At 63.4% G+C, this 10,977-nt stretch overlaps 1 protein-coding gene across 1 annotated transcript; it reads left to right on the top strand.

Annotated features, from left to right (window-relative positions):
* Positions 1-3,894: 3,894 nt before the first annotated feature.
* On the top strand, positions 3,895-10,252 carry XPNPEP2 (X-prolyl aminopeptidase 2). Its single transcript, XM_032701913.1, has 21 exons — positions 3,895-4,092; positions 4,872-4,945; positions 5,037-5,147; positions 5,227-5,290; positions 5,473-5,577; positions 5,718-5,804; positions 5,914-6,060; positions 6,163-6,264; positions 6,375-6,456; positions 6,823-7,018; positions 7,149-7,238; positions 7,341-7,450; positions 7,537-7,614; positions 7,701-7,772; positions 7,877-7,937; positions 8,103-8,172; positions 8,297-8,401; positions 9,100-9,159; positions 9,333-9,409; positions 9,521-9,619; positions 9,925-10,252. Exons 1-21 carry the CDS (start codon positions 4,047-4,049, stop codon positions 10,129-10,131), a joined length of 2,043 nt encoding a protein of 680 aa, XP_032557804.1. The 5' UTR covers positions 3,895-4,046; the 3' UTR covers positions 10,132-10,252.
* Positions 10,253-10,977: the final 725 nt, after the last annotated feature.

Genomic DNA, 10,977 nt, shown 5'->3' with positions numbered 1-10,977 from the left:
TTTGGCTTTGAGGATGGGCTGGGGGGGCTGTAAGAGGGGCTGTGGGGCGGGGGGGTGAGGATAAGCTGTACTGGGTGTGTAGGTACCGTGTTACAGCCCCACATGCATCTGTAGGTACTGTGAGAGGGGGACATCCCTGTGCTTGTTCCAGCCCTATTGGCTGCACCTCCCATCCCCTGGACAAAACCTCCTTGCCAGGGTCTCCTGTAGCCCCTGCTGCATGCACAGTGTAGGGTCACTGCTCCCCTCCCGCACTGCGCACCCCCAAAGGGGGGTGTTCCCTCAGGGGGGCCAGGACCTGGAACCCCATTCCTGCAGTCCAGTTGCTGGGCTCTGGGGTGCAGCGGAGACCCCCCCCAGCCCACCTCCCGGGCAGGCACCGTTAGGCAGACCCTGTCTACCAGGGGATCCTCGGGGATGCTGGCAGCATCCCGGTGCCACCGCCGGCTTCCGCATTCCTGCGCCCGCACACCCTCCCGCCCCGCGTCCTGTTTGCCGGGCGCGTCACCCCGGCCTGAGTCACCCCGCGGCCTCTGCAGGTGACGGAAGGCCAACAATAGCCCACAAAGGGAGGATGTCCCCCCGAAGCCTTCCTCTGGCTCGTCTTCGAGGAAACCTCCCGCGGGAGGGACGGGCCCCACCGGACGCGCCGAGGAGTTTCGTCCTGTTGACGCTGGCCCCGGGGCGGCACGCGGCCCCCGGGGGTCCCCAGGGACGGCTGGTGACACCCCACCCCCGTGCTGGGTGAGGAGGAGGGATGTGCAGCCACTGTGCCCACGGGGACGGGACAACTGCGGCCCCGTCTCTTGGGTGTGGCTTTGGGAATGGTGGCGTTGGGAATGACACCAGGGATGATGGCATTGCAAAGTGGAGCTCAGATGCTGGGAATAAGAGGACGGGGACCTCCCTCACCATGAGGACCCCATGGGAGTGGGCTGCAGCCACATGGTAAGGGGTGCAGCCCCCCCCGGGCCTGGGCAGGGACCGGGCAGGGAGGATGGAGCAGCATTAGCATGTACCACTGACAAGCAGGATGGCAGCAAAGTGCTGCCTGACTGACCCCACGGCACTGCATCACATCCTTGGGCAACTGCCATAGCAATCACAGTAGCTTTGGGGTCACCCTGTCTCCCCTCTCTCCTGTCCCTGTCCTGCCTCTGCTGGGGACCCCCCTTCACCCTCTCCTGGGGTCCTCTGAGAAGGGGGAACCAAAGGGTGATGCTGGACACGGGCATCCTCAGCGCATTCATAACACAAGCGTGCCAGGGCTCAGCATGAGGGACGGGATGGTTGTGGGACCACCCGGCTTTGCTGGTGCCAGAGCTGCGGGTTGGGCAGGGACAGGGGACAGGACAGGACAGCGGGACACGGGACAGGGGGCTGTGCGGCTCCACGGCGCAGTCCTGGTGCCACCTCGTGGTGAGCAGGGTCCCAGTGCCACAGCTGGACAGCCGGACCCGGTCACAGCCGGACGGTGACACAGTGGGACAGGTGGTGTGGGGACACAGCCAGTGTGGGGACACAGCCGGACAATCCCTGCAGTGCCACAGCTGGAAGGGGGGGGGAACACAGCTGGACAGTCACTGCCAGAGTAGGAGGGTAAACACCTGTCTGTCCAACGGGCCATGAAGTGCCACTGGCAAGGGCCAGCAGCTCGGAGAGTTCACGGTCCCACACAGACCTGGCTGTGTCTGGCCTGGAGGCTGAGCCCGTGAGAGCTGGGCTGAGATGGTGCAGGAACCCCTGGCCCAGGAAATGGGGGTTGCATCCCAAGGATCTTCATGGGCTGTGATGAGCAACAATCCTATAGGGATTGCTCCAGAAAGCCCTGACCTGGGAGGGGATGTGAGTCTCTGGGGACAAACTTTTTGGCAGGCCCCATTGTGACAGAACAAGGCAGGGCAGTTTTAAATTAAAGAGGGTTGTTGTGGATTTGATATAGGGAGGAAATTGTTCCCTGTGAGGGTGGTGAGTCCCTGACACAGGTTGCCCAAAACAGCTGTGGCTGCCCCATGCCAGGTTGCATGGGACTTGGAGCAACCTGGTCTAGTGGAAGATATCCCTGTCCATGGCAGGGAGTTAAAACTAGAGGAACTCGTGTCCCTTCCAACCCAAATAAGTCTGTGACTCTATGATCTACCCTGGGTTGGGACAGGCATTCATCCCTGAAGGTCCATGTCCATGCCAGGGATGGACACCTCCAGCACCTGTGGGAGCAGCTCTGCCCTCATCCAGACTTTCTCTCCACAACCAGAGTCATTAAAGCCACTGGAGGAAGAACCTGTGTAATCAAAGTGACAGGCCTCGGGGTCAAGGCTCATTATGACGAACATAATGAGGTTTTAGCAAGGCAGATGAGCAAGGTGTGGAGCTGATGGGCCTGGCGGGACAAAGGGCACATCCCAGCGGGATCCTCCCATGGAGCACAGGTCCCTCTGAAGCCTCAGCAGTGGCTGCTGGTCCTGGGCTGTGGACAGGTGCTGGTGACCCCCTGCATGGCTCAGCCATCACCCTCCTCTCTCCCTGCACGGGGCTGCTCCATTCTGGCACATGGCCAATGTGCCCTGTGCCGGTGTCTCTAACCCAACCCACTGAGCACTCTGGATTTATCATCCCTGGTACTCCAACAGCAGGACCATGTGCTCTCACCAGCACTGAGATCACCCCATTCTCCCTTTCAAGGCCTCGTGCGTGTTCCTGCCCCCCACACAGAAGGGGGCTCAGACATCTGTCTCTCCCAAGTCCAGTCCCTTTTCCGTGTCACTGCACAAGCTATAAGACGGGATGTGGCACCACACGTGCTGGGGCCCCATCCCTCTGCACTCCTTCTGGACTCTTTCTCTGTCCTGTGGGTTTCCACGTTACTCCATGACCAGGAATGGACAGAGCAGGAAGAGCAGCAGCGTGTCTGTCCCTGCTCCTGCAGCCCATGGGTGCCCGAGTCAGATGATGGGTGCCCATATTGGATGTTGTTTGACCCCCAGACAGCTCCCTCATGCCAAGGAGACCCAGCAAGACCTGTCCTCTCCCTAAAGCACTCTGGGTTTTCCTGCACCACCACCTCCAAACCGTCTGCAGGTGGGGGAACCACATCTAGCTGGACCCCATGGGGACTGTTGCCATGCCATCCCTGCTCCTCTCCCATCCCCTTCCTGTCCCACATCCCTGGGAGCTCAGGGCTCCTGCTGGGGATTTTGGCTCCTTCCCACCCACTGCAGGATCCTGCATGTGCCTTGCCAGAGGGGTGCAGCAGTTTGGGGTGAGAGCAGGATGGGCACTGACGTGTTGCTCGGTGTTATTCAGCTTTTCCCTGGAGTAAGAATTGTGCTGGTGCAGGATTGCTGACACCTATACTGCAGCTGCAGTAGAAAAACAGCCACGCCAAAAAATGAGGGGCCCAGCCATGGTTAGGGGATACAGCACTGTGTGTTCCCATCACCCAGCTGGTTGCAGGAGCCACAGACCGGGGTGGGTGTCAGTGATACACTGGGTGTCCCACCAGCTCCCAGCCCTGCTCACCAGGAGGACGGGCACTGTGTCCCCCCAACAGCTGTAATGCTTGGCAATGGTGATGGGGTACCTACCCACACACACACCATGTCTGTCAGCCCCAGCCTTGGGGAGCTGGGGTGGGGACTGCACCACGCCAGGGGGAGGGATGGCTCAGGGGGCTGACTGGCTCAGGGGGTGGCTGGTCCTTGCCCCAGGGACCCCACATCAGCTCTCCATGGCTCCAGGAAACAGAGGTTCCCCAGGGAGCAAACCCTTTCCCTGCCTTCTCCCTGACTGTCAGGCTGTGCCAGGCTGAGCTGGCATGCTCCCACCTCTGCTCCCGCAGGATCTTTGGACTTTGTGCTGATTTTGCTGTTTGCTTTTATTTAGCAGCGGGATTCACTTTCCATGCAAAGGACAACCCCCATATCCGCTGGGGCCTCGTCCCTCCCACCTCCCATCCCTCTGCCCCCGGGGCAAAGACACAGGAGGAGGGACCTGTCACCCACATTGTCCCCTGGTTCCCTGTCCTGCTGGGCACCGCCAGGGCAGCCATGTGTGCCCTGCACTGGATCACAGCCTGGGCACTCCTGCTCCACGGTATGCCAGAGGGGTGAGCTGGGTGCTGGGGTGGGATGGCACGTCTGGGACCCCCAGGAACCAGGCACACAGGATGCAGGATGTCCCAGGCACAGCTCTGGGTGAAGGAGGGGTGGGTTCGACCCTGGGGCAGAAACGGGACTGTGGCAAGGGGCTCAGCCTGCCCACCTGCCCCAGCCATGGGCTGGGGGCAGGTGACAGGTAAGGAGCAGCCCCCCAGGGTGCAGAGACCAGGCACCCAAGGTCCCCCCCCACGCTGAGGGTGACCCCACCCTGCATTGTCCCATGGACCCAAGCTGGGTGCCCTTGGCCCAAGGTGAAGAGCCAAGCACCAGCTGGTGATGGAGAGCCCAGGGAGTGGCGGTGCCGGTGGTGGCACCTGGTGCCAAGCAGCCCTGGGGAGAGGCCAGGTCTGGTTGGGCATGGCCCTGCTGTCAGCCAGTTCCTCCAACACCCCGAGTGCTGGGATGCTCTGGGTCGGCTCACCTGCTCCTGGGCATGGTGAGCACCAGCTGTTCCCCGTGATGATCCCACTGTGCCATGGGCATTGGGAGATTTACCTCCTCTTGAGCCGGGCAATGGCGCTGGTTTCCACCCACTATTCCTGGGACTAAAACACAGGACAACCGGTTTCTGCAAAAAGCCCCAAAGCTGGTCTAGCTGGTGTTTGGAGCTGGGGATGAGGGTCACAGCTGCCTGGTGTGGTTCTGGGCTGGAGCAACGGGCCAGCAGGACCCCAGGCTGCAGCCTCAGGCTCCCGGTTATTGCTGCACCCACAGGCTGTGCCGCAGAGCGGGTGCCACAGGCTCCTTCCACCAGGAATGACATCCGGGATTGCTCCACGGACCCACCGGTGAGCTTTGCCTTGCTGCTCTTCCCTGTCCCTGAGACCCCCTGCATACTGTTCCCCCCCAGTCCCAGCACATGTCCCCCTGTGCCACCAGTACCTGCCACCGACGGCCACCAACACAACGGCGCGGCTGGCGGCACTGCGGGACACCATGCGGGCCCACGGCGTCCATGCCTACATCGTGCCCTCCACGGATGCCCACATGGTAATGCAGGAGCTCCCAGTGCCCCCGGGGATCCTGCTGGCATCCACAGCCACCTCTCACAGCTCCATCCCCACTCCAGAGCGAGTACATCTCCAAGCGGGATGCCCGGCTGGGCTGGCTCACAGGCTTTGCCGGCTCCGCAGGTGAGGGCACCCCGCAACCCTGGGTTCCCTGCTTGGGAGGCTGGCACCTGCCTTCCTGCTAGTCCTCATCCCTGGGGATCCACGGGCAGGGCATGGTCCCACTCTCTGAGGGCCCCCAGGGGTCCCTGCCAGCTGCAGAGAGGGAAGGAGAGGTGATTCCTGAGCCCCCGCTCCTGTCGCAGGCACCAGCGTGGTGACACAGGACAAGGCTGCCCTGTGGACCGACAGCCGCTACTGGACCCAGGCAGAGCGGGAGCTGGACTGCAACTGGGAGCTGCAGAGGACGAGTCAGTGGGGGGCAGGATGGGGGGCTGCTGAGTCTCCCCGCTCCCAGGATCCCCCCCAGCCCCTGCCACAGCCTCCTCTGGGCTCAGCATGGGCTGGGACACGGTGTGTTCTCGCAGTGCCACCCAGCTCTCTCCTGCAGCCTGGATCGAGTCCATTGCCATGTGGATCATGGAGGCGGTTCCTGTAGGGGGGAACATCAGCTTGGACCCCTTCCTCTTCTCTGTCGGTAGGGCTGGCTGACACTGGGGGTCACCCTGCCCATGGGAGGGCAGCCCCAGGGTGTGGATTTACCAGGTTCCCCCACGTGTGGGCTGCTTCTTCCCCCCCCCTCCCAGCCACCTGGAACAGCTACAGCCAGGCCCTGTACGGCTCCGGCCGGACCCTGCTCCCCCTCGAGACCAACCTCGTGGATCAGGTGTGGGGTGACCAGAGACCCTCTCCCTCCTCCAGCAAGATCTACAGCCTCCCAGCAGCATTCACAGGTACGACTCTGGCCTCCCTACAGCTGCTCACTCGCAGCACCCCCAGCCCAGGGCCGTCCGTGGCGGTTCCTGCACCGAGTCAATCACTTGCCCCACTCCCAGGGAGCAGCTGGCAGGAGAAGGTTGCCGGGATCCGGCAGCAGATGGAGCAGCACGTGCGACGCCCGACGGCCGTGCTGCTGTCGGGGCTGGAGGAGACAGCCTGTGAGTACCCGCGGCGCTGTGGAGGATGCCACGGCAGGTGCCCTGGGCTCCGAGCCCTGGAGCTGGGAAGGTAGTGGCAGTCACAGGTGCAGAGGTCTCGTTCCTGACAGGGCTCTTCAACCTCCGTGGAGATGACATCCCCTACAACCCCGTCTTCTACTCCTACACCCTCCTGACCAACACTAACATAAGGTGGCCAGCATTTCCCTGTGGGCACGGGGCATGGAGGGGGCTCATCATCCACTACCTTCCACCCTTCCCTTCCTGAGCTGGCCCTCATCTGATCCTCCTCTCAGCCCCCGCTGCCTCAGGCCCCAGCCCCACATCTCTCCCAATCCATGCCGCCTCTCCCAGCCCACCCTGGGGCACCGCACCCTCCCTTCCCGCACAGCCTGACGGAGGGCTCCTCCCATTCCCAGCCCAGCATCACTTCTGAGCCCCCCAGCCCTTTCCTCTCCGCTGGCATGGCTGGGCTCGGGGGGACCAAGGGCAGCAGGTGACCCCCCACGTCTGTGCCCGCCCCACGTCTGTGCCCACCCCATCCCGCTCCCTCCCCAGCCTGTTCGTGGAGGGGTCGCGGCTGTCGGCGGCAGCGCGGGAGTCCCTGAGCTCTGGCTGCCCAGGGCCGCTCTGTGTGGAGCTGCAGGAATACGGGCAGGTGAGCGCCCACCTGAGCAACTACACCCGCGGTAACGTCACCGTGTGGCTGGGCACCGAGTACACCACCTACGGCCTCTACGGCATCATCCCCCAGGTGGGTACAGAAGCGACACCGCGGCACTGAGCCTGGCCGTGGGGCACGCGGGTCCCGCAGGCTTGGGGACGGCCCCGTGCCACCGCGCTGTGGCCGCCCCTGGGGCCTGAGGGGACAGGGGCCCTCGCAGGAAAAGCTGCTGGAGGAGAGCTACTCGCCTGTCATGACGGCCAAGGCTGTGAAAAACGCCCAGGAGCAGGAGCTGCTGCGAGCCGCCCACGTAAGGGCTGTCCCCGCCCCCACAGCCCCCTGCACAATGCGGGGACGCTGCGGGACGCCGGGTGCTGATGCCCTCTCCCCGGTGCCGCCGGGGCACCCCCAGGTCCGGGACGCCGTGGCCGTCATCCAGTACCTGCTGTGGCTGGAGAAGATGGTCCCGCAGGGGCAGGTGGATGAGTTTTCAGGGGCTCAGCACATCGATGCCCTCCGCAGGTCAGTGCTGCCCCCGCGGCACCCCCTGCCCAGTGAAGAGCAGCTGGGGATCTCCAGCACCTCCCTCCCTCCCTGCTGCCTTCCAGGGCCCAGCAGCACAGCCACGGGCCCAGCTTCCAGTCCATCTCGGCCAGCGGGCTCAACGCGGCGCTGGCCCACTACAGGTATGGCCAGGGCAGCAGTGGGCAGAGGGCGGTGGGCGATGGGCAGTGGGCAGCTGGGAGAGGGCTCTGACCGCCTTCCCTTGCAGCCCCTCCAACGGGAGCAGCCGGACACTGTCTGCAGGCGAGATGTACCTCTTTGACACCGGAGGGCAATATCTGTGAGCAGCTTTTAGCAGAGACCCCCCCTCACAGCCCCACATCTAGGGGCCCCCAAAGCCAATGCTGTGGCTGCATCGCCCCTGTTCACGTCCCTCCTTTGCAGGGACGGGACAACAGACATCACTCGGACAGTGCATTGGGGTCAGCCCACCCCACTCCAGAAGGTACCAACCTCTCCTGTGTCAGCCAGCACCCCCCTTGGCTGCCCAGGACCCCCCTGCACTGCCCAGGACTCCCTGTGGCACTCTGCACCACGGTTGCAGCCAAGGCTGGATGTGCCAGGGTGGGTGTCCGGGCACCACCGTGCTCACCCCCCCGTGCCCCCGCAGGAAGCCTACACCCGTGTGCTGATGGGCAACATCGACCTCTCTCGCCTCGTCTTCCCATCCAACACAGCAGGTGGGTGCCAAACCTGGCATTGTGCAGCCCAGCCCTGCCCAGGAACCCTGGCACAGGAAGCAGGAGAGCAGGGGGGCCCCATCAGCTTGTTGGTCTTCATCCCACCCACCTCTTTGTTCCCCAGGGAGAACAGTGGAGTCCTTTGCACGCCGGGCACTCTGGGACGTTGGACTCAACTACGGCCACGGGACCGGCCACGGCATCGGCAACTTCCTCTCGGTCCATGAGTGTAGGTGGCACCAGCACTGGTGCTGGGCATGTGGGCTGAGCTGTGGGGACAGGGACGAGGATAGGAGCTCATTAGGGGGTACTCATTGCCCAGTGGAGCCTCTTGCTGGGGGTGTCCTCTACCTGCAGTGTGTTGGGGTGCTTTCCAGGGTGACTACATGATGCTTTCCAGGGTGACTCCATGATCCTTGCCAGGGTGACTCCATGATCCTTGCCAGGGTGACTCCATGATCCTTGCCAGTGTGATTCCCATCCAGCATGACTCCCGTCCAGCTTACTGGGATGATCCAATGATTCTTGCCTTGGTGGCCCCATGGTCCTTGTTGGGATGGCCCCATGGTCCTTGCCTTGGTAGTTCCATGGTCCTTACCAGGGTGGCCCCATGGTCCTTGCCAAGGTGGTCCCACAATCCTTGCTGTGATTATCCAATCAATGGTCCTTGTCAGGATGGCCCCGTAGTCCTTGCCGAGATGGCTCCATGGTCCTTGTTGGGATGTCCCCACAGTCTCTGCCAGGTTGGTCCCATGATCCTTGCAGGGATGATCCAGTGGTCCTTGCCTTGGTGACTACATGGTCCTTGCTGGGGTCATCCATGTGTTGGCCCCATGGTTCTCCCTGGTGTGGCACCTTGGTCCTTGCTGGAGTGTCCCTGCAACACACACTGTCCCTGGAATTCTTACCCACCCCATGTCCCTGCAGGGCCTGTGGGCTTCCAGTCCAACAACGTACCACTGGCAGCCGGCATGTTCACCTCCATCGGTATGTCCCACTAACCTGGATGGTGCCTCAGCCGTCCGGGACAACCCCAGCCCCAGGACCAGAGAGGGGGTGTCAGCACTTGGCCCCACTCAGGGGTCAGATTTGGCCCTGCTAGGGTGGTTTTGGGGAGCCACTGAGGCTGAGGGCTCATCAAGCGCCCTCCTGGCCCCCAGAGCCTGGATACTACCGGGACGGTGAGTTCGGGATCCGCATTGAGGACATCGCCCTCGTGGTGGAGGCACAGACCAAGGTAGGGCAGTGGGGCCGGGGTGACAGGGGTGGCACAGCACGGGGAGCTGCATCAAGTCAGGGGGGCCCCCCAGCAGGGCTGGGGGCACCCAACAGCACGTCTCTGCGGCAGTACCAGAGCGAGGAGAAGCCTTTCCTGACCTTCGAGGTGGTGTCCCTGGTGCCCTACGACCGCAACCTCATCGACCTCAGCCTCCTGTCCACGGAACAGGTATGGGGGTGCTCGGGGGGGAGGGCAGAGCAGGGATGTGAGGCCAGCACATCGGGCTGGGGTCTGGGGAGAGCAACAGGGGCTGGGGAGTGGATGCAACAGGAAGCCAGGACCATGGCGTGCGGTTGGAGCAGGTAAATGAGGATGGAGCAAGGATGGATGTGTGGATGGAGAGGGGCAACAGGATCTGCAGGTGGGGCTGGTGATTGGGGTGTGGGGCAGCTGGACGGGGAGGGCCAAAGGGGCTAAGGGGTGGCAGCATCCAGGGCAGCCCCCCTCCAGTCCCCTGCTGTGCCTGGCTGCAGATCCAGTACTTAAACTCCTACTACAAGAAGATCCGTGAGCGTGTGGGGCCAGAGCTGCAGCGGCAGCAGCTGCAGGAGGCGTACGAATGGCTGCAGGAGAGCACCGAGCCCTTCCCGGTGGGCAGTGCCGTCACCACCACCGCCACCACGGCCATGCTGGCCCTCACCTCGCTGCTCTCGGTGCTGCTCAGTGGGCTGCAGGCCTGACCCTGCACCCATGGCCCCGCCACCCCCTCCTGCCGCAGCTGGTTCTTCCCCTGTGCTCACTTCCTTTTTTTTTTTTTTGTTGTTCTATTTGCTCCTTTGTGATTAAACATGAGCAACACGGGCGGGGGCTGTGCCCTGCTGTGCCGGGTGTGCTGCCTGTGCCTCACCAGCAGGTGTGGGGCTGGGGCACTGCCCCACACGGCCCCCAACCACACTCCTGTGACCCTGCTTGTGCCACCTGCCCTACCCTGGGGCAGCCAAGCCAATGCCAACAGCGGGGAGATGGATTTGGGCAGATTGTAATTCTGGGGGAAAGATGGGGAAACTGGAGTGAGAGGGTGCAGGGCAGTCAACCCGACCTGGGACATCTCCGCAGGTGCCAGCAGTGCGGTGACCAAGAGCGTGTCCCATCTGGGTGTGATGCTAAGCCGGGAGGACTTACAGATGCAGGGGACACAGGGGTCATGCCAGACACCAAGTGTCACACAGAGGGCTTGACCATCATGTGCCAGCAGGATGAGCAGGCACAGGGAAGGGCACGGCAGAGGGGTTGGGGACTGTCACCCTTTGCAGGGGGTGGGGGGACACTGTGGCCATCTGCAGCATCCCCAAGGAGAGGCACAGCATGGGCAACACCACCGGGGGGGCAGCACGATGGCCGAGGGGTGTCAGGGCGCGGGCACCATCCCCACGCCGGGGGCCCCGGGCAGGGCAGCAGTTCCGTGGAGAGTTTCCTTCCTCCTGCCCCAACCCGCGCCCCGGCAGCCTCCCCAAGCACTGCTGCAAGCGCCTCTCATGTGACCGCCGGCTTCCTGTGCGCTCCCGGCTCGGTGCCGGTGCCGCGGG

Source organism: Chiroxiphia lanceolata, chromosome 14, assembly GCF_009829145.1.
Source record: "Chiroxiphia lanceolata isolate bChiLan1 chromosome 14, bChiLan1.pri, whole genome shotgun sequence".
NCBI classification, from domain to species: domain Eukaryota; kingdom Metazoa; phylum Chordata; class Aves; order Passeriformes; family Pipridae; genus Chiroxiphia; species Chiroxiphia lanceolata.
Note: the sequence above shows the minus strand (reverse complement) of the source record. Positions and strands in the feature narration are given on the sequence as shown.

Coding starts and splice junctions, on each gene's coding strand:
- XPNPEP2 (XM_032701913.1), top strand. CDS start 4,047: ATGTGTGCCCTGCACTGGATCACAGCCTGGGCACTCCTGCTCCACG. Junction 7,239..7,340: donor AGCTGCTGCGAGCCGCCCAC/GTAAGGGCTGTC, acceptor GGGCACCCCCAG/GTCCGGGACGCCGTGGCCGT. Junction 7,938..8,102: donor AGCCCACCCCACTCCAGAAG/GTACCAACCTCT, acceptor GTGCCCCCGCAG/GAAGCCTACACCCGTGTGCT.